This window comes from Cnephaeus nilssonii (assembly GCF_951640355.1).
Source record: "Cnephaeus nilssonii genome assembly, chromosome: 9".
NCBI lineage: Eukaryota > Metazoa > Chordata > Mammalia > Chiroptera > Vespertilionidae > Cnephaeus > Cnephaeus nilssonii.
Window position 1 is genome coordinate 93,688,841 of NC_137080.1, and position 27,841 is coordinate 93,716,681.

The following is a 27,841-nucleotide window of genomic DNA, read 5'->3' on the forward strand; positions in this document are numbered from 1 at the left end:
TTTCCCACGACAGGAGGAGGGAGGGCACCGAGCTGGGAGCCCTCAGAGCAGCCGGGAAACCTGCTCGCCAATCAGCTCACATGACAGATGCACTAGCAAATAGGACTCTTTCCCCTGAACGGGCCTGTCCTTCCAGCCTGCGAGGTCTCTGCTGGCGGCCACGGAAGACGCACCCTCGTTGGAACTGATGTTCTCCTTGACCCCCAACGCACAGTGCATTCCCTCCGAACCTCCAGAGCAGCCGCAGCGTGCCTGCTCCCACGCAGCGTCAGGCAGCCCCGGCCCCGGGACGGCGCCCCGGCCGCTGCGGCTGACGGGTTTGCTGCGGCTCTCGACAGCAGAGCCCAAGCAGGACCATGGGCACAGGCAGTGGCTGGCGCTGCGTCCTCAGGGCTGGCTCCAGCCGCACCTCGGCTCCCTGCTGGCCTTTCACCAAGTGTCCATGGCTGTCCCGCCCCTCCCCCAGGCCTCCCTGTCAGCGCAGGCGGCCACGGCCACGCTCCCAGGACCGCACCTTGATCATCTGGGCCACGTAGCTCTCGGGCCCCGTGTAGTCGGTCTTGTTTTTCACGCGGACCAGGACGATGAAGTACAGGTAGTTCCACATGTTGTGCTCGAACTTGATGTGCTCCTCAAAGGACACCGTCTTGTTATCAAACTTGTCCCTCTCCAGACCTGAGGGTGCAGAGCGTGAGGGTGAACCCCCGCCTCCAGGAGCCCCGTGGGGCCACCTGGGCAGCACACACCACCGCTGTTCTCAGGCCCGGCCTGGTGAGTGCGGGCACTGCCCACTCGCGGACACTCGGGTCGCCTCTACCGAAGCAGCAGCCGCTTGGCGTGGATATCCGCCCTGCCCAGCGGCAGCCTCACCAGGCGCCCGAGGACCCGGAGAAGCAGGGCTGTCCTACAGGTGGGACCTGTTCCTCAGCCTGCGGCGGCTGCAGGAGGGACCGGCACTTCACACCAGGGACGGGAGAGCCGTGGATGAGACCAGAGGCTCGAGGTGCTGACGGCTTTGGGAGCCTCTGTACGTTGCGCGGGTTAAAGGAATGCTTTGAGGCCTTTCCCGCTCCCTCTTACTCCAAGTTCAGGCAGGGCCTGTTGTCCCCAATTCTGAGATGAGCAAACAGCCATCAAGCCATCAGCCCCAGGGCAGGGATCCCTAGGGGCTCAGGACCCAGGGAACGGCCCAACTGAGGCTGCCCCTGGCCCAGATCATGCCCCAGCCAGGGGCTGCCCGGTCCCCGAGGCCTTGCGGGCGGGAAGCCGGCCTCACCGCAGATGAAGCACGTGGTCTTGAGAATCTCCTCCTTCTTCTGCTTCTCGCTGCGCAGGTCAGCAAAGGTGTCGATGATCACCCCGAAGATGAGGTTCAGCACAATGATGATGACGATGAAGAAGAACAGGAGGTCGTAGACCACGCGGGCGGGGAAGAGAGACTCCTGCAGGGCAAGGAGGGAGGTGGGCCCCGCAGTCCCGGTCCACCGGGCGGGGGCTCTGGCGGGTCAGGGCCGTGATGGAGGGGCCCAGCCACGGCAGAAGGAAGACGGCAGAGTGGGTCCACCCTCACGCCATGGGGCGAGAACTGCACCCCGAGTGCGGGCTGGGAAACAGCGGCTCAGAAGGGAGGCCAGCCGGGGCAAAGCCCTGGACCGGGAGTGGGGCTCTGGGCCAGGCTGGTCCCGCCCCTAACCTCAGCGTTGAACTCCTCTCCCCGCCCTCAGCACGCCAGGCCTCACAAGTTCTAGAAACCCTGTCTGGCTAGGGAGAGGGCTTCTCACCCCCTCGGGACCGGGACTGACTGCTGTTCTGGGAAAGCTGCCGCCCCAGCCAATCCCAGGCCTCCGTGAAGCTGAGTCAGCTCGCTGGGGGGGGTGGGGGGGGGCCTGGGGCTCTGCCTCACAGAGGAAGCACTGTGGCCGGCCCGCCCGCCGCTGACTCACGCCTTCCCCGGCCTCGGCCAGGCTGGGCTGCCCCGGTCTCTCCTTAGAGCATCGCAGGGAGCGGTAGGGTGTCTGAGCAGACGGGGCGGGTGGCTCAGCGACAACGTAGCTCGCTTTGACGGAGCGGGAAGTCAGGGAGGGGGGTGAAACGGGGCTAATACTGAGATTGAGGGACCAAGCTGCGCGGCCTGGCCGTGACCTGAGGGCAGGACCCTCGCAGCTGCTGCCCGGGCCAGGGCTGGGCCCGTGGATGCGGGGTGGGCGGTGCTCACGTCTTTGGAGGGCTTGCGGAGAATGTCGCCCACGCCGCCGCCATTGCGCAGCCCGTGGTTCATGACGGTGACGATGCACATGAGCAGGGTGTCACAGGCCCGCTCCGCGCTGTCCAGCTCCTCGTCCTCTGCAAGCGCAGTGCGTGCTCAGGCCCGGCCAGGCACCGGCCTGCCCCGCACCCCACCCGACTCCCGAGACACCTGCCTCACCTTCCAGGACCTCGGGCACCGAGACCCCTGAGCCACAGTCTATCCTGTCCCCGCTGCACGTGCCCATGAACGTGGCGGCTCCGTGTGGCATCCCCAGAGGGCTGGCTGGAGGGGACATGAAGGAGGCCACAGGAGGTTCGAACGCCTGCCGCGTCTTCCCCTGGTCGTCCCAGCACCACCCCCTCCGGAAGCCGGCCCGGTCCTGCCAGACCCCTCTGTCTGCCTGCAGAAGGGTCTTCGTGCCCTGCCCGCCGCGTGGTGGACGCCCAGGCCTGGCCAGGCAGCCCCTGCACATACTGAGTCTGACGTGAATGACAAGGTCTGTGAGCTGTGGCTCCTCGGGGAGCCGGAGACCACGGCTCTCCCAGCCCTCAGTCTGCCCAGGGACGAGGACGGTGTGAGCGACCCCTCCCCAGAGCCCAGGACGAGAACGGAGGCAGGGGCCGGGAGGCTAAGCAGGTCCAGGCCTGGCCTGGCCCAGTCGCCGGTGCAGCCCCCCGCCGCCCCGCGCCCCCCACCCCGCCGGAGGGCCCCGGACCTCGGGAGTGGTTGCTGGGCAGCCGGTCCACCTCGAGGATGAAGTCATCCTTGAGGAAGAGGAAGCCCACGATGGAGAAGAGGTAGACCAGGATGAGGGCCAGCAGGGCGGTCAGCAGGATGGAGCGGCCGTTGCGGGTCACGCTCTTGATGACGTTGAACAGCGTCTCCTCACGGTAAATGAGGTCGAAGAGCTGCAGGGCAGGGATGGGGCCTTGAGGGGGTGCGGCTGCCAGTGCTTCCCACAGCCTCATGCGCAGGGTCTGCGCTTAGGCAGGCGGAGCCGCTGGGGCCTGGAGGCTTCTCAGAGGCTCTGGACTTCCAAGTCCAAGAAAAGGGAGGGCCAGGGGCAGGCTGTCTACACAGAGGGAGGGGCGGCCATTTCTGATGGTGCGCTCGCTCTGATTTATGTGCAAGAGCTCCCTTCAGCCTCACAATTATTCTAGAAGGCAGGCACTGTTATTCATCCCTGTTTTACAGACAGGGAAACTGAGGCGCGGGGCAGTCACCCGGCTAGGATGGTCTGGTGCCAGAGTCCAGGCTTAAACCAGCACCACCAGGGCCAATGGGTCAGATGGGCCAGGAGTGGCCATCAGGGTCTTGAAGGCCAGGCTGGGTCAAGCCGAGGAGGATGGAGATCCACTCCCCCCGCCCAGCAGCAGGAGGACTGGGCAGAGCCGCGAGCACTCGCCCTGCAGGGCCCCGGCCCGCCCCGCCCGCCGGGCCGCGGAGTCTCACCAGGATGCTATAGAAGAGCTCGTGGGCAAAGAGGCCCAGGACACTCGTCAGGATGTAGCCCACGTGGTAGAGGAACTCCATGTCCATGACCATCGCCTTATAGCCCCGGATGAAGGTGCCGCGGTTGCCCACGAAGCTCACCACGAACACGATCTTGTTGGTCAGCTGGGGGCGAGTGCAGGGCATGGGGTCAGGGTCCCACTGCCCACCCTGAATCTACCCCAGCCACCCTGCCCACGCGTGCCCAGCTCAGAAGCCACGCCTTCCGTGGAGTGGGTCTGAGCTGCTCCCGCTCGGCCTGGCAGACGCATTAATGAAAACGCTTCCAGAATGCACCTGGGCTCCTGGGACTAGAACAGAGGAGCCCCCGGTGCCCCGGTCCCAGGAAGAAAGGGAGGTTAAGAAAAGGAGGGTGGGCCGGAGAAGACCACCCTTCGCCTCTACAGCGACTGAGTTAGGAAAAGACAGCCCCTGCTCAAGGCACTTCGTTTCCCCGTCAGCAAAGTGCCAGAATATACAAAGCTTTGCTGTCTCCAGCAGAACAGCGTCTGGGCCGTGCTCAGCTGACAGTGCGCACAGCGCCCTGAAGCCGGGCTCCACGCTGGGGCTCCTGGCTGGCCGTCTCGTGCCAGCGTCCCAGTTGTCCAGGGAGACGGGGAGGCACAGAGGGGTCCCCACTGCAGGTGTAGAATGCGCCTGGAATTCCAACCCGGGGACGAGGGGGTGGGGCGGAGCAGTGGCCGCTGGGAGGTAGAGGGTGGTCGGTGGGCTCCCTCTGGCGCTCACGTTGAGGGCACCCAGGATGTTGAGCGTGGGCCCGATGCCCAGGTAGTAGATGGAGCGCAGGATGAGCGCCACGATGAGCGGGCGGACGCTGTAGCGCTTGGTGAACAGGGCGGCGACGGAGAAGCAGATGAGGATCCAGAAGAGCAGCGAGATGAGCGGGGAGTCCAGCACTCCTGGGCCGGGAGCAGGACGAAGCGGGGCGTGCTGAGGCCCCACACCCCAGCGGACCCCAAGGAACACCCTTCCTGGAAGCCTTCCCTTAAGCTCCTGGCCACCTGGTTTTAGGGCCCCATCACACCCGCATCTCTAGGCCGAAGGCAGGAGACCCTCTCCAGCTGCTGCCACCTCAGCCGGTCTGGCTCGTGTGTGTGCCGGAGTGAGCTGTCCCCAGAGGTCTAAGGCCCTGTCCCGCCGGGCCACACCTGTGTCTCCCGTGATGGGGTGTGCAGCCGAGGGCAATGCAGGGGTGCTTCTCCCCACTCTGACCCCCCCCAGGCTCTGCCCAGATGGGCCCCAAAGCCCTGCCTGCCGGCCCCCGTCCTGACCTGTGGACGCGCCCTCTACGTAGGGGTAGAAGAAGGCGATGATGATGTTGATAAACACGGCCAGGTTGAAGGAGATGCTGCCCCACAGGGTCATGCGGCGGGAGAACCAGTAGATGAGCGGCATGCCTGCGGGAGGTGGTGTCAGGGGCCGACCCACTCTGCTCACCCCACGCGGGCCCACTGCCCGCACCAGTGCAGGCCCCTCCTCAGAGAAGAGCACTGGAGCCCCCCGTGGGGTGGGGCGGGGCAGCACCAGCAGGCCAGGGGCCTCGGGAGCTCTGGGCCCAGCCCTGCCTCCCGCCGGGGAGGAGAGGGGAGGGGAGGGAAGGGGGAGAGGAGGGGAGGAGAGGGGGGAGGGGAGGGGAGGGGAGGGGAGGGGAGGGGAGGGGAGGGGAGGGGAGGGGAGGGGAGGGGAGGGGAGGGGAGCTCACTGCGGAGCTTGCGCTGCCACTCCATCTCGTTGTGCAGGAAGGAGGACTGGTCGAAGAAGTCGCTCACTTTGCTGCCCTGCTCGTCCTGCTCCGTGGTGGTGAAGAGCCGGTGCTTGGTCTCCTCCGTCAGGAACTGGCAGATGCCGGGCACCGGGAACACGATCTGCTCCATGCTGCGGTCCTGCCGCACGATCTGGGCGGACACAGGCGGCTGGTGACGCGGGGCCCAGCTGGGGGCCCTCCCCCGTGCCCACCACCGTCAGGCCGCACCTCGATCTGGGACGTGTGACTCTCGTAGTAGGCCAGGGGGTCCTCGTCCTCCTGCTGCGCAGGCGCTGAGGACTTGAGCATCTGCGACAGCTGCCTGTTGTTGAGGCTCAGCTGGGGGTGGCAAGGGCGCTGAGGTCAGGCCAGGCAGCCCCCACAAGTCCTGAGCCCAGCTCTGAACTACAGCCCAGCGAGCGACCCCCCAGCCAGACCAAACCCGCCCCAAAAGGGTAGGAGGGGGTGGAGAGCCGTGTCCAGACGGCCCGTGACAGGCAGTGCCCTCCGCAGTCTGGCCCAGGGGCACCGGAGGCCCTGCTCCGGCTTCAAGCCCCAGTTTCACCCTGGAGCTCGGCCCCCCAATTCTAGCTCCGCTCACAGATCCTCACTTTTTACAGGTCCAGGTCCCCCCCTGAGTTCCTGGCCTCACCCCACCTCATCCCCTAGTGGGGCCCTCAGGTCATGGCCCCACCCCCAAATCCCAGCCTCACCCCTGCAAGTGCCCGCCCACTCCCCACCCCGCCCCAGGCCTAAGCCCGCCCCCTCCAGCCCCACCACCGAGGCCCCCACCATGGAAGAGATGCCCTCAGCCTCCTCCTCCTGGATGCGCTTCACGGGCTTCAGCAGGTGCTGCAGCTGTTTGTTGTGCCTGGAGAGCTGAGAGAGGCAGTGCCCATCACCGAGGCGTGGTCGTGGGGACAGGGGCGCGGGGGCAAGGGGGGGGAGGGAAAGGGGGGTGCTGGTACCTGCAGCGCCAGGATGTAGATGTTGTGGCCCACTTCACGCGGGCTCACCTCCGAGTTCTCACGCTCCTCCTCCTGCAGGTAGGCCTTCTTGATGACGTCCACCTGGCGGGGCAGTGCCTGCTCGAATGCCCTCTTCCTGGGGGGCCCTAATCCCCATGCCCACACACCCCAACCTTCCCACCTGTCCACGCCCGGCCTACCAGCTCCTGCGGCCGCAGGCTGATGAGGATGCGCTCCGCGTTCTCACTGTCGTGCCGGCTCTCCATCAGACCCAGGAGCAGCTTGGAGGCGTTGTCCTGGGAGGGGGAGACAGGCCTCAGTCCAAGGGGCTCCCTCCTCCCCCCCCCAGTATTCCATAACAGCCCCTCCCAACCTCACCATCCCCCACAGACTCTGGGGGCTTGCTGAGAAGTGTCCTACTTGTCCAGGCCACCCACAGCCTTCACCCCCATGCTGGCAGGCACACGACCCCCAGACAGCAGGCACAGACAGGAGGCCCTCAGATAAACCCGGATATGTGTGCTTCTAGAGTAAGTGTACATCCGGCACGTCTGCTCACACATTCACTCGTGTGTACAAATAAACATACGCATATTACACACATGCAACCTGCACACATCACCCCTTGCTTGCACATGCACACATCACATGCACACGCATGAGGGCTGCCACGCACCCCACCTTGAGCTGCAGCACCAGATCCATCCGGTACTTGCACAGGGGGCTGATGTCGTTGAGAATCAGCGCGGTGATGATGTCTATGCCGTTGGACTCGTGCGTCACGATGCAGGTCTGGCGGGAGCAGGTGGGGCGTGGGGCGTGGGGCCCAGGCCCTCAGTACTGTGGTGGCTCAGGAGGCTCAGCCTCTCCCTGGCCCAGCCTGCTCCCGCCCCCAGGCCACGCTTGCTCAGCCGGCGGCTGCTGGCGCCCTGCTGCTCACCTGGTTCTCGTGGCAGGGGCCCTGGCAGTACTCGGTGAGGGTCTCCAGGGTCTGGATGACGAGCCCCACGTTGTCCTCGTTGATGTAGAGCCCCAGCAGCCCCAGGCCGCCCGTGGTGCTGCCGCACATGATGTCCAGGAACTGCAGCGTCTCGCACACCAAGTTGTAGTTGGTCTTGTTGTTCTGACAGCGCAGGAAGTTCTGCGGAGCACAGGCGAGGGGGTGTGGCGCGGCAGCTAGGGGGCGGGGGAGGCCGGGGACTGCTCCTGCCGGCTGGGGGCAGGGAAGGGGCGGGCGTGGCGGGCCCTCACCTGCAGGTCCCGGTTGTGGTTCTCACACAGCAGCTGCAGGAAGCGCAGGATCGGCTGCATGATGAGCACGGACGTGCCCATCTCGTTGCTCTGCACACGCTCGCCCACCTCGTGCCCCCGGCGCAGGCTGGGGACCAGCGAGTAGCGGGAGGAGGAGCCAGGCATGGAGAAGGAGGCCACACGGCCTGCAGGGCGAGGCCTGGTGAGGCTGGGCTGCTGGCGGGCGGGCCCTCCCCCTGTGCTCCCACCCTGAGCCCCCGCTGCACACCCTGAGCCTTTATTCCTGTTCCGTGTCCCCTCCCCCTGCACCCTCTGACCCCATGTCCCCTCCCCCTGCACCCTCTGACCCCATGTCCCCCCCCCCTGCACCCTCTGACCCCACCCTGACCTTTGGTGGTGGGGTCTGCCGGCTCCCGGTCCTCGCGGGGCTGGCTGCCCAGGTCGCTCATGTTGACGGCCACCGTGGACTTGGTCTCCTGCTGGGCCCGCTTCATGCGGTCGTGCAGCACCTTGAAGAAGCGCTCGGACTTCTTGTCGCTCGTCATCAGGTTGTAGAAGGATTTCTGGGGGTGCATGGTTAGGCGGGGGGCAGCCTCAGCACTGGGCCTGGGGAGGCCCCCGAGTCCTCTGTCCTGTGCTGCAGGGACAGGGATGGGGCACAGAGGGGCCCCCAGACACACCCAAGCCAGACTGAGGCTGGGAGCCAGAGCCAGCCCCGCACGCGGTCACTGCTGCTGGAGGCTGGCGCTGCCTCCCGACCACCGTCTGCGGCTGCCCTTGGCCTTCATCTGTGCCCACAGCAGCGGGGGTCCCTCGGACATCTAAGTCACTTCCCTCCTCTGCTCGAAGCCCTGCCCTGGCCGCTCTCGCCCGGAGGAAAAGCCATGCCCACAGCGTCAGGAGGCCAGGCGACCGCCTACCACCTCCGACCCAGGCCCCGCCGCTCACGCCTCCGCCACCTCTTCCAGCCACTTCCTGTTCACGACCTGCGTGCCAGCTGCCTGCTCTGCCCGGGGCACCTGCCCACTGTCCAGAGCTGCCCTCCGGGCCTTCCCGCACACTCCACCTAAGATACCCCGCCTGCGATCCCCGCCCGCACGCCCTCCCTGTCACGTAGAGATCAGTCATGGCTGTTCCTCACTGGGTGTAAGTGCCGAGAGCACGTGGCTTGTGTGCTGCTCACTGCTGCACACTGGGCGCCTGAGCACCGCCGCACAGAGGCCCCGTGCACTCACTGACAGAATGAAAGGAGGAGTGGGGTACAGCAACCAGAGAGGCTCTGGGGGGGAGGCAGGCCTCTAGCGGGGCACCAAAGGCGAGGAGGCTGCAGGAGAGGAAGAGGCCTGAGCCGAGGAAGGTGGGCCTCACGCAGGGCAGGGCGTGGGCCACAGGCTCAGGCCTGGCTGGACCAGAGCAAGGTGGGTGTGGATAGAAACGTGGCCACGTGGCCGGCCGGCGTGGCTCAGTGGCTGAGCGTCGACCTATGGACCAGGAGGTCAGGTTCGATTCCCAGTCAGGGCACAAGCCCGGGTTGTGGGTTCGATTCCCAGTGTCGGGCATGCAGGAGGCACCCGATCAATGATTCCCTCTCATCATTGATGTTTCTATCTCTCCCTCTCCCTTCCTCTCGGAAATCAATAAAAATACTGTATACTTTAAAAAAAGAAAAGTGGCCACGTGACACAGGGGCGGGTGTGGGAGGTGGAGCTGCCTACCGGCGCCCTGCCCGGCAGCGAGGCCCCGTGGCCTCAGCGTCTCCGCACGCTGTCCCCTCCCGCGTGGGAGGCCCCGCACCCCACGCCGCACCTGGATCTCGGTGTTGCCGCCGTCCAGCAGGCGGATGGCCAGGCCGATGCTCTCCTGGAAGATCTTCTCGTTCTTGGTGCTGGTGATGAGGTCACACACCAGCTTGGTGGCCCCCTCCTTGTCCAGCCGGCACTGGGTGGCCGCGATGGCCGACCAGTCTTGGTCCAGGCCTGGAGTGGGGGGACTCGCTTGAGGGGAGCGAATGGGGTGGGAGCGCGGGAGGGAGGGCCCAGGGCCTGGGCAGACGGCCCCCCGGAGGCACAGCGAGGAGGCGGCACTGACCGATGCCCATGGGGTCCGGGAGGTCCCCCCGCGAGCTGGACTTGCGGTTCTGGAGGTAGTTTTGCAGCAGCATCTTGCGCAGCTGGTTGCCCTGGGGAAGGAGCGAGGCCCACAGTGCACTCGCACGCTTTCCCCGGGCCCGATCCCGCCCGCCGCCCGGGCCGCCGGCACTCACCCGGTCCCCGTACTTGGCCTTCTTGAGCAGCATCTGCTGCAGGGTCCGCAGCACCTTGACGCACAGCTTCTCCTCCGACTGCATGAGGTCCTTGGTGTGCTGGATCAGCCTGCGGGGGCACACGGCAGCCCGCTGTCTCCCTCCCCACCGCCCGCCCCACCCCGGGCAGGAACGCCCCGCCTCCGACCGGGGGGGGGGGGGGGGGGGGGCCTCCAGTCCCCGCGGGGCCCCTCCCGGCCTCGCTGTGCCCCTCCCGCGCCCTCACTTGGACAGGAAGCCCCCGCTCTCGCAGCGCTGGTAGGCCTCGCTGCCCTCCAGGAAGAGCAGCTCGGGCCAGTGCAGGACGTCCACCAGCACGGACAGCTCGGCCTGCACCAGCGGCTTCAGGCGCTCCTCCAGGGCCGTGATGATGTCCTGGGGGGCAGAGGGTCACGGGAGATGCAGGGGGTCCGGGCCCAAGAGGTGACAGGAGCGTGACTGCTGTCCCCACCCCCCACCGAGCAGCCCACGACTGCCCCACACCGGCCCTGCACAAAGCAGGCCGCCCGTCGGCTCAGAGCCCCGGCTGCGAGCTGCGGGCTGCCTCTAGCTCTGTGACTTGGGCAGCCCCTGCCCTCTCCGGGCCTGCGTCCTGCGGTGGGATCATCACAGGCCAGCGCGACCGTGGACAGGGGCGCACGGCCGAACGCACAGGCGCTGCCAGGGCTGTGCAGCGTCCTGGCCCCCGAGAGCACCAACCCCACTGGCGGCCCGGGTTCTCCCTGAATGAGCAGCCGGAGGAGGGCGTGGGCAGCACAGGCGGGGGGCTCCGCGGGCACCCGCCCTCCCCACCCCCGGGGCCGCCACCCACCTGCAGTTTCTCGATGATGTTCTTGTAGTCCCACTGGTTGGCCGTGGGGATGACGCGCGGGAAGGCCCGCGTGGCCGCCTTGTAGTTGGAAGCGTTCCGCTGGGCGGCAGCCACACAGCTGGCACCACTGCTGAGCAGCAAGCTGATGTGGGCATCCAGGTCCATGGGCAGCGAGATGCCCCGGCCCTTGGCTGCGGGGAGAGGGGGTGCTGAGCCAGCCGGAGGGCCAGGGCCAGGGCTGCCCGCTGGGGACAGGTGAGCTGCACCGAGGTCTGGTGCAGGGACCCCACCCTGGCCCCACTTGGATGAGGTGCCCTCTTCTGTTTGGGTGAAAGAGGGGGTTTCAGTCTCTTTAATTTCACCCTGGATCCCTGCCCCTCTCCTGCCCCCCCCCTTTTTCCCCCCCGAGGACGGCCACCCAGCCTTCTCCTCCGGGACGGACTCGGGGGAGAACACCTTCTCCCACTGCCAACGTGGGAGACACCAAGGACTTACTGAGAAGCGCCTGGGAGCAGGGGGCGGGGCGCTCAGGGACAAGGTGTCTGCTGTGGGCAGGCGCCCGGGGCGCCGAGGCACTCACCCACCATGGCCAGGGTCCGGATGCAGGCCTCCACCGAGCCCTTGTGCTGCTGCTGCAGCCACGGGCACTCGAGCAGCCGCATGGTGGACTGCAGCAGCTGCACCACGATCGTCTGGTGTGTCTGCGAGAAGCAACGCCGCTGAGCCGGCCGCCGCTCCCTGCAGCCCCCCCCACCCCGGCACCAGAGCCCTGAGATGGCCGGCCCTTTCCTCGCAGTGCACAGCCTGCCCCCGCCCACAGCTCCCCGAGAGCGCCCAGGTCCAGGCCTGGCCTTGCAGCCCGTTGCTGACCCTTTTCTTCCTTCAGGAAGCTTTTTAGATAAACTCATGCTGTGCAAGCTGACATGTTTGCCTGGTTTAAAGGTAATAAAAAGGCACACGCTGAGAAGTCTCTCCCTCCCTCCGACCTCACGCCTCCACTCACCCCACTCTGCCTCCCTCTGACCCCACACCTCCACTCGCCACTCTGCCTCCCTCTGACCCCACGCCTCCACTCACCCCACTCTCCCTCCCTCTGACCCCACGCCTCCACTCACCCCACTCTCCCTCCCTCTGACCCCACGCCTCCACTCACCCCACTCTCCCTCCCTCTGACCCCACGCCTCCACGCGCCCCACTCTGCCTCCCTCTGACCGCACGCCTCCACGCGCCCACTCTGCCCGGGGCCGGAGAGGGGCAGGGGACGCTGATACTAATGACCGAGTCCCCCAGCCCGGAGAGGTCCTGGGGCCCAGACACGGTGTCCGAGGACACCCCGCTTGCTGTGAGGGGACCAGCAGTTTCCTGGCCGCCCTCCGCGCACTGCCCACTGCGCCGCCCCGCCCCCATGGGCAGGCCTTTCACTGGCTTCCTTCCGGGGTTCCTGTGACTCAGGGGTGTGGCGGCCCCTCCTCCGGGGGCCCGGCCCTTCCATCCTGGCTCTGGGCTGTGACGTCGGCAGGGGCTGGGGCTGGGCTCGGTGGAAGCTTGTGCACTGGCCGGTCTACCTGTCCCGTCGGACCCCCGTCCCCGCCAGCTCGCTGGCACCCTCCCCGGCTCTGGCTCTGCTGTCCCCGGCGGGAAGCGTGCCACCTGCCTCCGGTGGGTGAGGCAGCGCAGCCAGGCGTCCCTGGCACCAGCACCCACCCCCCGAGTGAGCGAGGAAGCCCTGCTCTACGGAGAGGCCCTGAGCACAGCCCTGAGGCCAACGTGACCACCGTAAGGTAAGTGTTTGCTGTCTGAAACGGGGACCTTGGGGGGATGTGTTACCAGCGTAGGCTCTTGTGCAGCCTTTACGCACGACAAGCAGACGTGAACACGGATGCTGAGCCCCTCCCCACGCAGGGCGGCGGCGCTCACCTGCAGGGAGGTGCTGTTCTCGGAGAACGGGGAGCTGAAGAAGGCGCTGATGGTGTCCAGCACGACGCTCAGCACGTACTTCTCCAGCGTGGGGTCGGCCAGGCGCTTCTCCCGCTTGCTGCACACCTGGGCGCAGAGATGCCCGTGTCCCACACGGCCCCCCACGCCGCCCGGGAGCCGGCCCACCCCCCGCAGCCGCGCCCGGGGACAGACCCGAGCCATGTCCAGCGTGAAGTTCTCGAAGAGCGTCCAGATGTGGTTGCTGGTGTAGATCTCCTTCATCTCCACCTCGGTGTCCACGTAGCAGTGGTTCACGAAGTTCACGTAGGCCATCTTCACCTGGCGGCGGGCGGCGGGCGGAGGGCGGAGGTCAGGCACGCAGGCCACTCGCCCGGGCGCTCGTCTGCACTTCGCCGACCCCCGCCACCCCACTTTCTGCCCACGCCCCCACCACCCTCCCACGCTTCCCATCCTGTCCGCTGCCCACGTCCTTCACCTCCCGGCCCCTGCAGCCTCCCTGCCCCAGCGCCCTCCCCGCCGGTTCCCGCGTGGGCACAGCCACCTCGGTGATGCAGTCCTCGTGGGTCACCACGGACACCACGTCCTCCAGGGGCAGCAGCGAGGTGCACTTGATCTCCGTGTAGACGTTCTTGCCCTCGGCGCAGGCGGCCAGCAGGTCCACCAGGGAGATGTGGTACATGAGCGGGCTGTGGTCCTCCACGCCGTCCCGGGCCGCCTTCATCATTTCCAGCAGGTGGGCCAGCGAGGCCTTGTCGTTGTAGAACACGACCACGTCGTCTCCCGCGTTGGTCAGCTGCGGGCAGGCGGGGCGCGTCGGAACCCCCGGTCCAGCGGCCGAGCCACCCCTCCTGCACTTACTCAACGCTCAGGAAACCCTCCCCGGCCCTCAGGGACACTGAACCCCGCGCCCAGAAAGCTCCCCCTCTTCCGCTGGGAAAGGCACCCCACTTGGGCTGGTCTCGGAGGCGCCTCCTCCAAAAGCCCTTTGTCACCCACCCCCGCCCAGCTCACCGCCTCCCTCCCGTGTTCCCACGGCGTGTGATGTAAACCGTCCAGGGCACACGCTGCATCTGCTCATGTGAGCGATGACGTCACCCACAGTGATGCACCAGCAATGGATGACGGCACGACACAGCACACGTGTGTCCTTCGCAAGCTCCCTGAGCGCACACCAGTGTGGCTCCTCTCCCCCGCCCGCCCCACGCTGGACGAAGCCCGACGGAGACAGCCCCCACCCTTCATGCCTTCGGCATCAGGTGTTCACTGAGTACCTACTGTGTGCCACATGCTGGGGCCCTGGCAACGGGGCAAAGGACATGGTCCGAGCCCCCACCCCAGAGTCCACGTCCCCACCCCCAAACTTACTCTCCACTGACGCCCCGGCACGGTGCGTGAGGACTTGTCAGTCAGTGATAACACATGACAGTGCGTGCGTTCAGGCCCGTTGTCTGAGCTCCGCTCCGCCTGCCGCTGCGGCCCCTCCACACCAGCACCCAGAGCCCCTTCCGGCCGCCCACGCCTGCGTCCCGCCATCCGAGCCCCTCTCCGTGGCCACCCCGAGTCCCACGAGCCCGGGCCCTCACCTCAGTCATGATCATGTCCTGGCACTTCTTGACGTACTTGCCCTCGGCCTTGATGACGGTGTGCAGGAAGTCCAGGTACTGCACGTGGCGCCCGTGGGTGGCCAGCAGGTGCACGAAGTGCTGCAGCACCGGCTCGCTGACCTCCGAGCACAGCTGGTAGTTGTTCAGGAAGATGTGCTGCATGGTCTCTGCCTCCAGGAGCTGGGGGCAGGCGTCCGGCAGAGGTCAGAGGGGCCCAGCCGCCCAGCCGCCCGCCCTCCTGCCCGCGCCCGCCCCACCTGCCCCGCCCCTCACCCCGGGCGTGAGGAAGAGGTGCAGGTGCTTGTGCAGCAGGGCCTGGTTGCCGGGGTTCCCCGCACAGAACTTCTGCAGGAACTGGTGTGTGTAGCGCAGGATCTCCATCATCTTGGCATCGCCCTGGGCGCAGAGGGGAGAGGGTGCTGGGCGCTCACAGGGGACAGGTGGGGGTGGGTCAGGGCTTGGGTTCAAGGTGAACGCTGGGGCTCCAGGTCAGGATATGGCAATGTGAGGGGCAGAGGAGGCGGGAGTGGGGGAGCACGGCTAAGGGGTCAAGGTCAGGTGAACACTGGGATGATGTCACGGTCAAGAGTCAGAGGCTTGAGACATATCAACACCAAGGCCAGCCTGGCCGGCGTGGCTCAGTGGTTGAGCATCAACCTATGAACCAGAAGGTCATGGTTCGACTCCTGGTCAGAGCACATGCCTGGGTTGTGGGCTTGATCCCCAGTGTGGGGCATGCAGGAGGCAGCCAATGATTCTCTCTCATCATTGGTGTTTCTCTCTCCCTCTCCCTCTCCCTCTCCCTCTCTGAAATCAATAAAAATATATATATATTTTTAAAAAAGATCAAGGTCAGCCAAGGTGAGGGGTGGAAAGGTCAAAGACTGAGATAGGGCTAAGTTTAGAGTCAGGGGCCAGGAGGAGGTTAGGGTGAGGAGCCAAAATCAGGAGCCAGGGTGAGACCTGAGTTGACACTGAGGGTCAGGGAGAGGCTGAGGGTCAAAAGTTAAGATGAAGCTGAAATGATCAGGATTAGACCAAAGAAGAAGACAGAAGCTGGGTCAGGGTCAAGAATCAGAGTGAGGCTGGGGTCAAATCAAGGTCAAAGTGGACCAGGATGAGGGCAGAGGGTTCAAGGTTGAAATGCTATGAGGGGTCAGATGTGTCGGGGACAGGTCGGGATGAACACAGTGAGGTCAGCACTGGGATTAGTGGTTTGGGCTGGGTCGGGGTTCAGGATGAAGGTGGGCAGAAGTCGGGGTCACCTTGTCGTAGGGGATCTGCAGCAGGTCCAGCATGACCTTGTGGGCATCCATGTTCTTGAGCAGCCGCTGCTGCTTCTTCCTCATCTGCTCCCCGACGCCGCACATCTTGTTCAGCCGCTCCAGGATCTGGGGGGAGCGGTGTGAGCCAGGGCCCCTCCCTCCGCCGCCGGCCCCCTCCCCCGGCCCACCACAGCTGTCCCAGCGCGTGTCGGGGCAGGAAGGGAAGGAGCCGCGGCCACTGACTCAGGTCACGGAAACAAGGCAGGGGACTCTCCCCCACCCCCACCCGTGAGGTACAGAGAAGGATGTGACATCCCTCCAGCGCCCAACAGTCCCATCTGCACCTCGGCGGCGGTTTTAACGCGAGGGGAAAGCCGGAAGACGTCTACTGTGAGGGCCGGTGGCCAGCAGAGCTGGGAGGCGGGAGAGCCGGCCCCCGGAGCTCCAGGGCCGCAGACCCTTCCTGGGGACCCCGCACTCACGCCCTTGACGATCTGGTAGTTCTCACTGCTCTTCTCGCCCGGCGGGGGCGCGAAGCCTTCCTCGTCCGTGGGCCGCTGGGGGCACAGGGGCGGGGTCAGCCCGGCCCAGCCCTCCGGGCCCTGGCCCGCTCTCCGCACCCCACACACCTCCTTCTTGTCTTTGGCGGTGCCGGCCTCCACCTCCTCGCCCTTGCCGCTGCCCTTCTTGTCCACCCACAGCTCCGACTTCTCCACCATGGTCCGCAGCCGGTCCAGCTCCGCCTTGATCACCTTGTAGTTCTCCACGTCCTGGGCGGAGATCAGCAGCTGCACCTGCAGGTGGGGGGCTCTGCCCGTGAGACGGCGGCCCAGGCCACTGCCCCACAGACACCCTGTCCTGTCCTGTGGCTCTGCCTGTGAGACGGCGGCCCAGGCCACTGCCCCACAGACACCCTGTCCGTGGCTCTGCCTGTGAGACGGCGGCCCAGGCCACTGCCCCACAGACACCCTGTCCGTGGCTCTGCCTGTGAGACGGCGGCCCAGGCCACTGCCCCACAGACACCCTGTCCGTGGCTCTGCCTGTGAGACGGCGGCCCAGGCCACTGCCCCACAGACACCCTGTCCGTGGCTCTGCCTGTGAGACGGCGGCCCAGGCCACTGCCCCACAGACACCCTGTCCGTGGCTCTGCCTGTGAGACGGCGGCCCAGGCCACTGCCCCACAGACTCCCTGTCCTGTGGCTCTGCCTGTGAGACGGCGGCCCAGGCCCACTGCCCCACAGACACCCTGTCCGTGGCTCTGCCTGTGAGACGGCGGCCCAGGCCCACTGCCCCACAGACACCCTGTCCGTGGCTCTGCCTGTGAGACGGCGGCCCAGGCCCACTGCCCCACAGACACCCTGTCCGTGGCTCTGCCTGTGAGACGGCGGCCCAGGCCACTGCCCCACAGACACCCTGTCCGTGGCTCTGCCTGTAAGACGGCGGCCCAGGCCACTGCCCCACAGACACCCTGTCCTGTGGCTGTGCCTGTGAGACGGCGGCCCAGGCCACTGCCCCACAGACACCCTGTCCCGTGGCTCTGCCCGTCGTGAGACGGCGGCCCAGGCCACTGCCCCACAGACACCCTGTCCTGTGGCTGTGCCTGTGAGACAGCGGCCCAGGCCACTGCCCCACAGACACCCTGTCCTGTGGCTGTGCCTGTGAGACGGCGGCCCAGGCCACTGCCTCAGGCTCCCTGCCCTGTCCTGTTTCGGCTTCTGCTCCTGATGTCTCCGCCCCGCCGTCATTCCCCTCCTCGTTTATAAGCCCACCGCCTCCAAGAAGCCTCCCGTGGCTGCAGCCTCCTTGCAGCCCCTGCCGTGAGCTGCCTCCTCCCTGGCTTCACTCACTGCCTCGCGTCCCTCGGCTGCGGCCTGTCACTTGTTCACTAGGACCCTGACCAGGGCGGGGCAGAGCGTCATGGCATCGCTGAGTGCTGCTCCCTCCCACCTTCCCCACTCGGGGTGCGTGGGTGAGGGAGGAAGGCCCTGGCCCCGACCACGCCCTCGGTAAAACAGGAGCCGACAGGAACCACGTTGCCAGGGCTGCTGCCAGAATTCCGTAATGAAGTCCAACACCCGGGGCTGGTACACAGCAAGCACCTGCTAAATGCCAGCGCGTTCCACAGGGAGCCGCAGACACCCCGTCACAGTAACAAGCCCTGCTGAGGGCTGACTGCGCGCCAGCCCTGACGTGAAGCACTTAGCAAAGGCGTGCACGACCGAGCTGGCCGGCTGGCGGTGCTGTCCACAGCATCGGAAATGACCGCGTGAGCCAGGCTGTGGTGGAAGTGCCCAGGAGGTACGGAGCGCAGCAAGGCCGAGACCCCAAACGTGCTGTGAGCTCCTCCTCCATCACCGCTAACCCCCAGTGCCCCCCGCAGGCGGCGCGTGGCCAGGGCAGCCTGCCTGCCCCGTGCAGGTGGTCCTTGGGCACCCCCCGCCCCCCGAGGGCCGGCTGAGCGGGCAGCACCTGCTTGAAGGTGTGCATGGCCTCCTGGCGCTGGCTGAAGTGCTTGAAGAGCAGCTGCAGGGCCCCCGAGACGAGCGGCGGGTAGTCGTGCATGGTGAGGTGGATGAGCACGCGCAGGAACGTGCGGCCGCCCTCGTCGTCCACCTCCAGCATGCTGCTGGTCTTCCTGCGGGCGTGGGCACGCTGCTCGCTCCGGCCACCGCTGGGCGGCCCGGCGCCCAGGCCAGTGTTTGCTAAAACTACTGGTGTGTTCTCACCGCAGGACCCCCCCGCCCCGCCCACCCCGGTCCCACGGGCTCCCCTTGACTGAGCCGGAAGCAGGGCTTCGAGGGGCTTCGTGGACAGAAGCTGGGGCCCTGAACACGGAGGGGAAACATCTTTATCAACCGCTAACAAACGCGGCACTTCCTTCAGTGAGAAAGGATGGCGGTACGTGTGCCGCTGGCATCCACAAGGCCCCAGATGTCTCCCGTCACCTTGGAGTGTGACAGACCGCCGGCACCACCGCTGCTGGGGGGCGGGTGCCGGTCCCCGCGCGGCTTGTTACTTAACGCGCTCACGGCGCTCAGAGCCAGACCGAGGCGGCTGGCACGCCAATGTGTTCTCCCGGGGGCTTTGGTGACTGTAACTCGTGCCACTAGTTTCCTCTGTCGTTTACGTGATGAATTTAAAATGCCACCTCACGGGCCCAAAGGCTTCGGGAGACACAGGGCGTGGCACGGAAATGGGTGAGCCCACTCCTGGGCGACCCTGCCACGCCAGCCTCTGCAGCACGTCCCTCCTGGCCACGTCCTGGTGCCGAGGCGCACATGCCTCGGGGAGCAGGCCATGACCACACTCGCCTGTCACCGGGTCGGGCAGTCAAGGGAGGGTCAGAGCAGAAAGCCCGGGGATGACGGGGGGGGGGGGGGGGGTGCCAGCCCGGCCTTGGGAAATGCAGCCCATCCCGGGGGTCTCAGGCCTGCGTTGCTATCACCTACCCAACCCCCCACTTCACCCCTGGCCTTACCCCACTCCAAACATGGCCTCCGCCTGCTCCCCGATGCGATCCAGGTTCATGTTGGCAGCTGTGGGGAGTGAGAGGGGCGGACGGGGCAGGTGGGTGCCCAGTGCAGGGAAGATGGAGAGCAGGGTGAGGGAGAGGGAGACACCCAAACCACCCACCCCTTCTACACCTGGTAGGGCGGCAGCCCCTCTGCCTGCCCTCCCTGGGGGGCGGGGGGGACCATCCAGGGAACGGGCTGTGCAGCCCCCTGCCCTGCGGGGATGAGCAGAGCCTGGGCTGGGGTCTGGGTCTGGCTCAGGTCCTGACTGGCTATGATTTGGGGCAAATTCCTGCCCCTCTGTGGCCTCATTTAAGGAATGAAGGGACTGGCTCCTGACCTCTCCCCTCACTGTGGCAATTAAGGGAGACTATGGGGACGGAGGCCTTTGCAGGTTGGGAAAGAGGCAGGTCTGGGAGCTGACCCCGGGCTCCGCCCACAGCTGTGTGGATGGGGGGGGGGGGTTGGGGGGGAGGTGGGTGGGCTCACTGGTGGAGTCGAAGGCAGGGGCTGTGCCGTCGGCCCCGCTGTCCTGCATGGGGAACACCTCCACAAACTCCTTCTTGAAGACGGACAGCAGGTAGGAGATGCGGTAATCCAGGCGGACGTTGAGGATGAACTGGAGAAGGGGAGAGGGTGGGTGAGGACTGGGCTGGGACAGGAAGCCAGTCCTGCTCCTGGGGCCCTGGGGGTGACAGGCACCCCGAATGAGCTCCAGCATTCGGAGTCTCAGCACAGCTCTTTGGGGGTATCACGGGACATCACAACCAAAACAATCAAGACCCTTCTCCCCAGGGAGGCTCAGGGCGCCCTCTCCCCAGTTCCTATACCTCCTCTCAGAATGAGGCAAGACCCCCCGAAACCACTTCGCCTCTTTCCCAAGCCGGACGCTAACAGGAAAGGGAATGGAGCTCCCGGGCCTGAAGGCCAGCTCGTGTCCTTCCACCCTGCCCGGCCAAGTGGCCCTGAGTCTCCCGGGGCCGGTGGGGAAACCGGGGCCTGTGAGGAGGCCAGAGGTCACTGTGGGGTGGGGTGAGGACAGTCTGCACACACCCCGACTGCCTGCATCCTCGTGGGGCGCGGAGCGTCTGGCCACACCCCAGACTCAGGCCTGGGAGAGTCAGAGCCCCTCCTCTGACCCCTGAGCAGGTCCTGCCCACGGGGTCGCCCTGAAGGTCGCTGCAGTTCCCTTCCCATCCTCTGGGGGCAGCAAGGCAAATGCAAGGGTCCTACCCCTCCTCAAGGCCCTACCAGCCCCTCCCCAGTGTTGCTGGGGCGTCTCAGAGGAGACCCAAGGAGGGAAGACTGTCTGCCCGCCAGGACGCTGGCTCTCCAATCTCTGGCTCCGGGTCAAACCTGTGTGACCGGGAAAAGCCCCTCCCCCTGTCCTTTCCCCTCCTGTACAGTGGGTGCAGCCAGATCGCCGGGAGGGCTTGTCACAGCCCAGACTGTGTTCTGGTCCCTAAGTCTGGGCAGCGCCCGCGAACCTGCATTTCTAAGTCCCCAGGGGGTGTGGGGGCTGATACTGCTGGTCCCAGGGCCGCACAGCGACCCTCATGGGACCCTGATCTAAGGGGTTCACCCACCCACCTCCCCAGACCCGCCCACCTCCTGCCCATTCCCGACACCTCCCACCGCGCCCGCCCGCCCGGCACCTGCAGGATCTCCAGGATCTTCAGCTTGGTCTCCATCACCACGATGTCCTCATTCTCCTCAAACTTGCTTCTGTCCAGCGGCTCAGCGGGCCCGGGCCCGGCAGGCAGGCTGGGGGCCCCAAAGACGGACTGCTTGCGGCTCAGCACCATGGTGGACATCATGTGGCCCACGCCCTGGATGGACCGCCGCACGTTCTTGCCTGAGGCGTGGAGAACCAGGGGGTCGCGGAGGGTGCACAGCAGCCACCCCACACACCCCACTCGTCTGGCTCCGTCTCCATCAGCTGCAGGCAAAGCCCGCAAGGACGGCCAGGCTAACCCAGGGAGGTTCCCTGGGGAGGTGAGCTTGGAGCCAAATCTGGGAAAAGGGGGGGCCGGGAAGGTGAGGGGCAGGGAGGCCAGTGAGAACTCTCAGGGCGGGGTGCGGCCGCGGAGAGCATTAGGGGCCAGGGGCCCGTCCTGTGCACTGTGTTCACACTGCCTGGGGGGTCTCTAAGGGCAGGGCTCTGCCTCGTCCCTCAGGATGCCCCCTTGCTCCTCACACTCCCCAAAGGCAGGACTGTGTCCCCCTCATCAGACAGGGAGCTCCCCAGGCAGGGCCGGTGTCTCCCTCCTCCCTCAAGACAAAGCTGCACAGGGTCTCCACAGCACCTGGGCAGGGGCCCTGCTGGTGAAGGGACTGGGCGGAGAGACCCCCCTCACAGCAGAGCCAGGAGGCAGGCTGCACGGGGAGGGGGGTTGATGGGAGAGGACTTCTGGCGCTAAGAGGAGGCACTGAGGGTGGGCGCGGGTGGCTCAGTGGGCAGAGCTCACCGCTCGAGTCCTCGTAGGCCTGCAGGATGGCCGGCGGGCCCTGCACGCAGTCGATGATGCTGAGCAGCGTGCGTGTGAGCCGCAGCAGCTCGCTGAAGCTGTAGAAGCCGAAGTAGATGAGATTGTGCGCCAGGCTGACCACCTGCGGAGAGGGGCGGGGCCGGTGAGCGTGGGCGGGGCCGGACGCGATGGGCGGGGCCTCAGGACAGGTGGTCCAGCTCGGAAGCCAGGGCTCCGGTGGTGTGACGGGGTCAGGGTCCTCTGCGGCTGTGGGGCTGCGTGAACGTGGAACCGAGGGCCCGGACCCCAGAGGGTTACTGAGGGAGAGGCCTGCGGAGGAGGCTACTGTGGGGGAGGTAGGGCAGAAATGCAGGACGTGGGGGGGCCCGGCCGAGGCCTGTGACCCAGCCCAGGCTGACGAGGGGAGGGCACTGGGGGAAGCAGCCTTCTCCCAGGTCAGGAGAAGCCTGTCTCCTGGGGGGCCTCGCAGTCTGCGCCCCTGCACTGCTGGGCTGCGGAGGGAAGTGGGCAGGGACCCCACCGCCCACCCCTGGACGCATCGAGGCCCAGTGCCGAGCACACAGGAGGCCCGCCCACCTCGAAGGTGAGCTTGTTCTTGTCCTCGTTGGCGAAGGGCACGGCCTCGCTGACCACGTTGTTGAGGTAGTCCTCCACGAACTCCATGGTGCTGGCGAACTTGTTCTTCTTGTCATCTCGGGCGGCGTTGAGGTTGGAATCATAGCTGGGGGTGGGCGGGGGCAGTGAGGCTGAGGGTCCCTGAGGCCCGCCCCCCGCCGTGCCCAGCCCGCCCTCCCCCACCCCTCTCACTCCTTGATGGTGATGGCCGTGGGGATCTCGGTCCAGAGGCGGGCAAACTTGACGGGCGTGACCAGCTCCTGGGGGTCGCGGTCCACGTGCACGTGCAGCATCAGGTGGCAGAAGGAGGCGCGCAGGTCGAAGGGCAGCATCTCGTCGGCCATGCACAGGAAGATCAGGTCGACGCCCAGCTGCTGGGAGATCTCGTGGATGGCCAGGTACTGCCGGTCCAGGCACATGCGGGCAAAGAGCTTCAGCTGGTACCTGCGTGCAGGGGGCATGGTGAGGGCCTGGCAGTGGGGCTAGCGAGGGCTGCTGGCAGGGCCTGGGCTTGAGGGACGCTTGAGAAAGTGGCCAAGGGGCCTGGGCTACACCATGCACCGGCCACTGTCACAGAAAGGGCACAATTCTGAGCGAGACAGGGGATGGAAAATGCCTGGACTCATGGGTGTTTGCAAATCTCTCCCAACTTGCTAAGGACGCGAGCGCTTTCTGGCTCAGCCAAGACAGGCGTTGGTAGGAAGAGAGACGGCTGAGAGCAAGGCTGGGATGTGCAAGGAGAGAGTGCGAGGACCCAGCCTCGGGCAGGGTGAGGGCAGGCCTGGGAGGGGGTTGGGTGTAGGAAGCTGTTGGGCAGGGGTGACATCACACCCTCTGCTTGGTCCTCAGCCCTGCCTTCCTACCATGGGCTCCGTGCTCGCCGCTCACCGCTCTGTGCCCTGGGGCAAGCTCCTTTACCTCTCTGTGCCTGTCTCCTGACTGCGCTGAGGGTGAACACAGTCCCTGCCTCACAGGGGCCGAGGTCTGGGTGAATGACAGTGACGGGCATGGAGCATGCCCGGTAGAGAGTGAACGTCTGATCCGTGTTATGCACTATCTTTGTTTTAAAACATGTCTGTGGAGGCAGGTTTGGGTTTCTTCCAGGCCTGTCACTGAGCGGAGCCTGGCCGCGGGGTCACCCAGTGCTCCTCGGGGAGCCTCCCTGGGGGGCTGCGCTGCGGGCAGGTGCAGGCAGGAGGCCCGGGGAGGCTGGGGAGCTCTCCCCCAGCGGGCGGGCTGCGGCCTCCTGAGGCGGCCACGGGCACGGAGCACGGGGGAGGGCGGGCACCTGTAGTAGCTGAGCACGTTCTCGTCGTGGGCATTGCCGGCCCGCGCCTCCTGGGCCAGCTGCCTCACGCTCTTCTCGTGGTGCTCGTTGTTCTTGTCGGTCCAGGTGAGCCACACTTCCTCCTCGGAGTACTCGATGGTCAGGTACTCGTGGGCCTGGGCCATCTCCTTCACGGGCCGAAGCCTGCAGACCACGGCCGGCCATCACCGGGAGCCGGCCATCACCGGAGCCGGCCATCACCGGAGCCGGCCATCACCGGGAGCCGGCCATCACCGGAGCCGGCCATCACCGGAGCCGGCCATCACCGGAGCCGGCCATCACCGGGAGCGGGCCATCACCGGAGCCGGCCATCACCGGAGCCGGCCATCACCGGAGCCGGCCATCACCGGGAGCCGGCCATCACCGGAGCCGGCCATCACCGGGAGCCGGCCATCACCGGGAGCCGGCCATCACCGGAGCCGGCCATCACCGGGAGAGGGCCATCACCGGGAGCCGGCCATCACCGGAGCCGGCCATCACCGGGAGCCGGCCATCACCGGGAGCGGGGCCAGGGTGGGACTCCACGCCAGAGCCCGCCCGGAGCAGCCCGGCCGCCTCGTCCTCTCCCCCTGGGGCTTGGCCCAGAGCCAGCCCGGCTCCCATGCTGCCTGCCATGGGGACCCACCTCCCACTGGGACCCCAAGCAAACCGTGAGCTTCTGAGGGCAGGGCCTTGGCTCCTTCTCCTGTGCCCCTTTACCCTCCCCCCCGCCCCGCGCCAGCACAGAGCTGGGCACACAGCAGGCACTGGGTACGTGTCTGCGGAGAGCGCTGGGTGCCAGTTCCCGCCTGAACCCAGCCGGGCCCCAGGCGGCCGGGAGCCAGGCAGGGTGCTGGCTGGGGTGGCACGCCGTGGACGGGGTGTCGCGCCTGCTCACTCGGTCTGGATGAGGATGTCGCTGTTCTTGGGGTCCAGCACACACTTGCAGATGAGCTCCTGGGTGACGGGGATGGCGATGTGGTTGGACACACACAGGTCGGAGAGGTAGTCCAGGAACCTGGGTGACAGCGGGGGTGGGGAGGGGCTCAGAGCAGCTCCCCTTCCCCAGTGGCTGCCCAGGCTCCCTCCCCAGACTGGGCAGGGGTGAGGGTTGGAGGGGGGGGGGGTAGCGGGGAGGGCGGCTGACCTGAGCCAGGCAGAGGTCGGGGGGGACGGGGCAGTGGCGGTGAGGGAAGGGCGGCTGACCTGGGCCGGGCAGGGGTGGGGTGGAGGGGGCAGCGGGGAGGGCGGCCGACCTGGACCGGGCAGGGGTGAGGGGTGGAGGGGGCAGCGGGAGGGTGTGGGGGGGTGCCGACCTGGGCTCCCGGTTCCTGCGCACCAGGCTGACGAAGGTCTCCACCTCGGTCTTGGTGATGTGCTTCTCCAAGAGCTTGCGGTTGTTGTGCAGCAGCGCGGTGATGGTGTCCTCGGCCAGGATGTCGTAGCCAATCTGGGACTGCATCATCCCGAACTGCTTGGCGATGTGCTCCTGCGGGCGGACGGGCTGGGGTCACGGGGGCAGCTCTGCCCCGGAGCGCTGCCCCAATGCCAAGACAGGGACCCCGACCCCAGGACAGCGGCACCCAGGAGCGGAAGTCCACACTGGGCAGAAGAGGGGGCTGTACGATACCAGAGGCCCAGCGCACGATTGAAATCATTCGAGGAGGCGCCCCAAGGGGGCTGGGGCCTGCGCCTGACTCACAGCGGCCCCCCGCCCCCCTGCCTGTCTCCGCTCCGGGGCTCGGGCAGGGCCCCTGCCTCTGTCTCCGTCTCCACTCTGGGCCTCACCTGAGCGCGCAACCTCCTCCTGTCTGGTCGTGACCCGTTACGGAGTCCCAGCCTAATTTGCATATTATCTCTTTACAATATAGATATTAAGTGTGCGTCTGTCTCCCTCCGGGTCAAGCCTCTGCGAGGGAGGGGCCTTGTCTGGCAGGACCAGCTACATAACTGTGGGCCCGGTGCCGAGTGAAACAGCAGGACCCCTGTTCAGACTTCAGAATCTCAAGACGGCACCGGAGCGTTAACCCAGCCCGAGGCCCCTCTGGGCAGAGCCAGGTCAGCGCCCAGGAAGCCAGCCCACTGTCTGGTCCCTGTCGAGGCCCCAGGGAGTCAGTGGGCGCCGTGTGTGCCTCAGGAAGTATTTGCTGGGGGGCAGGGGGGCGTGGGGCAGGCCAGCGGCACCTGGTTCTTGCGGTAGTCCTCCTGGGAGTGCCGCAGCACCCGGTAGCAGAGGCGGAACATGTGCTGGTAGGGGGCGTTCTTCTGGTCCGACAGCTCCTCCAGCCGCACCAGGGGGCCCTCACCCCCCTTGTCGCGGAAGGGAGCCTTCAGAATGCCAAAGATCTGGGGGAGCAGAGAGCATGAGGAGGGATCTCCCACAGTGCCTGTACCCCTAATTACCCAGGAACCCTAAGCCCCAAACTGCCCCTGCCCCAAAGCCACCCCACATTCACCTGCAACTGATTCTAAGCTGAACTAAAATACATTATTTTTTAATTGATTTTAGAGAGGAAGGGAGAGGGAGATAGAAACATCGATGATGAGAGAGCATCATTGATCGGCTGCCCCCTGCACACCCCCCCCCCCCCAGTGGGGATCGAGCCCACAACCCGAGCATGTGCCCTGACCGGGAATTGAAACCATGACCTCCTGGTTCATAGGTCAAACCTCAATTGCTGAGCCACGCCAGCCAGGCAAATTTGATGCAGATTGGGTATCACTGCTAATTTTCTTAGGCGTGATAACAGTACTGGGTCCTTATTCTTAGGAGGTGCACGCTGAAAACTTTAGGGGGGGGTGCACCGCTTTGGGAATGCGAGCGTGGGAGGGATGCTGGGACAAGCTGCCTGCAGCCCAGCTAGCGGTGGGCGGGCCCTGTTCACGTCACTATTCTTGCAATACTGTCTCAATATTTGAAAACTTGCATAATAAAAGTTTAGGGGGAAAAAGCACAAGTTCTGGACCCCACCTCCTGAGTCCCACCCTGCCCTGCTGCCTGCTGGCGAGCTGCTCCGTGTGCCTGTGTCTTCCTGAGAAATGGGTGGTAACGGGCCCTCGGGTTGAGAGGATCACGTGAGCCAGTGCACGCAGGGCCGCGGGCAGTGCCTGGCACATGCTAAGTGCTCAATAAGTAGACTTTGCAGCTCAACTGGAGGTGGGAAAAGGCAAACGAGAGGCCCAGCCCTGGTCGGTGTGCTCAGTGGTTAGTGTCAGCCTGGGAACCAAAGGATCTAGGGTTCGATTCCAGGTCAAAGGCATATATCTGGATTGCAGGTTCCATCCCTGGTCTTGGTCGGGGCACATGCAGGAGGCAGCCAATGCATGTACACCTCTCCCATTGATTTCAATGTTTCTCTTTCTCTCCTCCCCTCCCCCGCTTTTCCCTCTTCCCTACCTCCTTTCCACGCTCTCAAAAAATCAATGGGAAAAAATACCCTCAGGTGAGGATTAACAAAACAAAAAAAAGGCTCACTTTCCCAGGTCTGCGCCCCTGGCTCCCTGTCCCCCCTTCCCAGGTCTGCGCCCCTGGCTCCCTGTCCCCCCTTCCCAGGTCTGCGCCCCTGGCTCCCTGTCCCCCCTTCCCAGGTCTGCGCCCCTGGCTCCCTGTCCCCCCTTCCCAGGTCTGCGCCCCTGGCTCCCTGTCCCCCCTTCCCAGGTCTGCGCCCCTGGCTCCCGGTCCCCTGCCCTTCCCAGGTCTGCGCCCCTGGCTCCCTGTCCCCCCTTCCCAGGTCTGTGCCCCTGGCTCCCTGTCCCCCTGCCCTTCCCAGGTCTGTGCCCCTGGCTCCCGGTCCCCCCTTCCCAGGTCTGCGCCCCTGGCTCCCTGTCCCCCCTTCCCAGGTCTGCGCCCCTGGCTCCCTGTCCCCCTGCCCTTCCCAGGTCTGTGCCCCTGGCTCCCGGTCCCCCCTTCCCAGGTCTGCGCCCCTGGCTCCCTGTCCCCCCTTCCCAGGTCTGCGCCCCTGGCTCCCTGTCCCCCTGCCCTTCCCAGGTCTGTGCCCCTGGCTCCCAGTCCCCCCTTCCCAGGTCTGCGCCCCTGGCTCCCTGTCCCCCTGCCCTTCCCAGGTCTGCGCCCCTGGCTCCCGGTCCCCGGCCCTTCCCAGGTCTGCACTGCAGGTCATGGTGGTCACAGCACCTGCTTGAGGATGTTCTGCTCCCTCATCAGCTTCTGCCGTTCCCGGTTGGGCTTGGTGACCATGATGTCCAGGACGTTCTGCCCGTTGTTGGGGACGTCGCTGACGAAGAACACCAGGTCCTCCAGCAGCTGGATGACAAACCT

At 66.2% G+C, this 27,841-nt stretch overlaps 1 protein-coding gene across 3 annotated transcripts in view; it reads right to left on the reverse strand.

Moving 5' to 3' along the window:
• The window catches only part of ITPR3 (inositol 1,4,5-trisphosphate receptor type 3), a 66,840-nt gene that overhangs the window by 2,350 nt on the left and 36,649 nt on the right, over window positions 1-27,841 (reverse strand). For 2 of the 3 annotated variants that reach the window (XM_079781015.1, XM_079781014.1), the window contains exons 14-56: window positions 27,698-27,839; window positions 25,750-25,911; window positions 24,882-25,054; window positions 24,464-24,583; window positions 23,548-23,730; window positions 22,452-22,703; window positions 22,221-22,365; window positions 21,624-21,765; window positions 20,811-21,010; window positions 19,645-19,774; window positions 19,122-19,179; window positions 18,113-18,278; window positions 16,273-16,437; window positions 16,126-16,200; window positions 15,644-15,769; window positions 14,652-14,774; window positions 14,358-14,558; window positions 13,316-13,567; window positions 12,967-13,092; window positions 12,754-12,879; window positions 11,417-11,537; window positions 10,837-11,027; window positions 10,252-10,400; window positions 9,987-10,095; window positions 9,812-9,902; window positions 9,530-9,699; window positions 8,112-8,286; window positions 7,724-7,908; window positions 7,413-7,613; window positions 7,154-7,264; window positions 6,673-6,768; window positions 6,473-6,574; window positions 6,297-6,383; window positions 5,733-5,843; window positions 5,463-5,655; window positions 5,032-5,157; window positions 4,487-4,659; window positions 3,701-3,865; window positions 2,964-3,156; window positions 2,426-2,530; window positions 2,216-2,343; window positions 1,277-1,442; window positions 515-675 (exon numbers count right to left, since the gene is read on the reverse strand). In XM_079781015.1, coding sequence (XP_079637141.1) covers window positions 515-675; window positions 1,277-1,442; window positions 2,216-2,343; window positions 2,426-2,530; window positions 2,964-3,156; window positions 3,701-3,865; window positions 4,487-4,659; window positions 5,032-5,157; window positions 5,463-5,655; window positions 5,733-5,843; window positions 6,297-6,383; window positions 6,473-6,574; window positions 6,673-6,768; window positions 7,154-7,264; window positions 7,413-7,613; window positions 7,724-7,908; window positions 8,112-8,286; window positions 9,530-9,699; window positions 9,812-9,902; window positions 9,987-10,095; window positions 10,252-10,400; window positions 10,837-11,027; window positions 11,417-11,537; window positions 12,754-12,879; window positions 12,967-13,092; window positions 13,316-13,567; window positions 14,358-14,558; window positions 14,652-14,774; window positions 15,644-15,769; window positions 16,126-16,200; window positions 16,273-16,437; window positions 18,113-18,278; window positions 19,122-19,179; window positions 19,645-19,774; window positions 20,811-21,010; window positions 21,624-21,765; window positions 22,221-22,365; window positions 22,452-22,703; window positions 23,548-23,730; window positions 24,464-24,583; window positions 24,882-25,054; window positions 25,750-25,911; window positions 27,698-27,839 — 6,376 coding nt within the window. Of the gene's footprint in view, window positions 1-514; window positions 676-1,276; window positions 1,443-2,215; window positions 2,344-2,425; window positions 2,531-2,963; window positions 3,157-3,700; window positions 3,866-4,486; window positions 4,660-5,031; window positions 5,158-5,462; window positions 5,656-5,732; window positions 5,844-6,296; window positions 6,384-6,472; window positions 6,575-6,672; window positions 6,769-7,153; window positions 7,265-7,412; window positions 7,614-7,723; window positions 7,909-8,111; window positions 8,287-9,529; window positions 9,700-9,811; window positions 9,903-9,986; window positions 10,096-10,251; window positions 10,401-10,836; window positions 11,028-11,416; window positions 11,538-12,753; window positions 12,880-12,966; window positions 13,093-13,315; window positions 13,568-14,357; window positions 14,559-14,651; window positions 14,775-15,643; window positions 15,770-16,125; window positions 16,438-18,112; window positions 18,279-19,121; window positions 19,180-19,644; window positions 19,775-20,810; window positions 21,011-21,623; window positions 21,766-22,220; window positions 22,366-22,451; window positions 22,704-23,547; window positions 23,731-24,463; window positions 24,584-24,881; window positions 25,055-25,749; window positions 25,912-27,697; window positions 27,840-27,841 lie in introns of all 3 variants that reach the window. The other variant, XM_079781013.1, reaches the window with a different exon arrangement.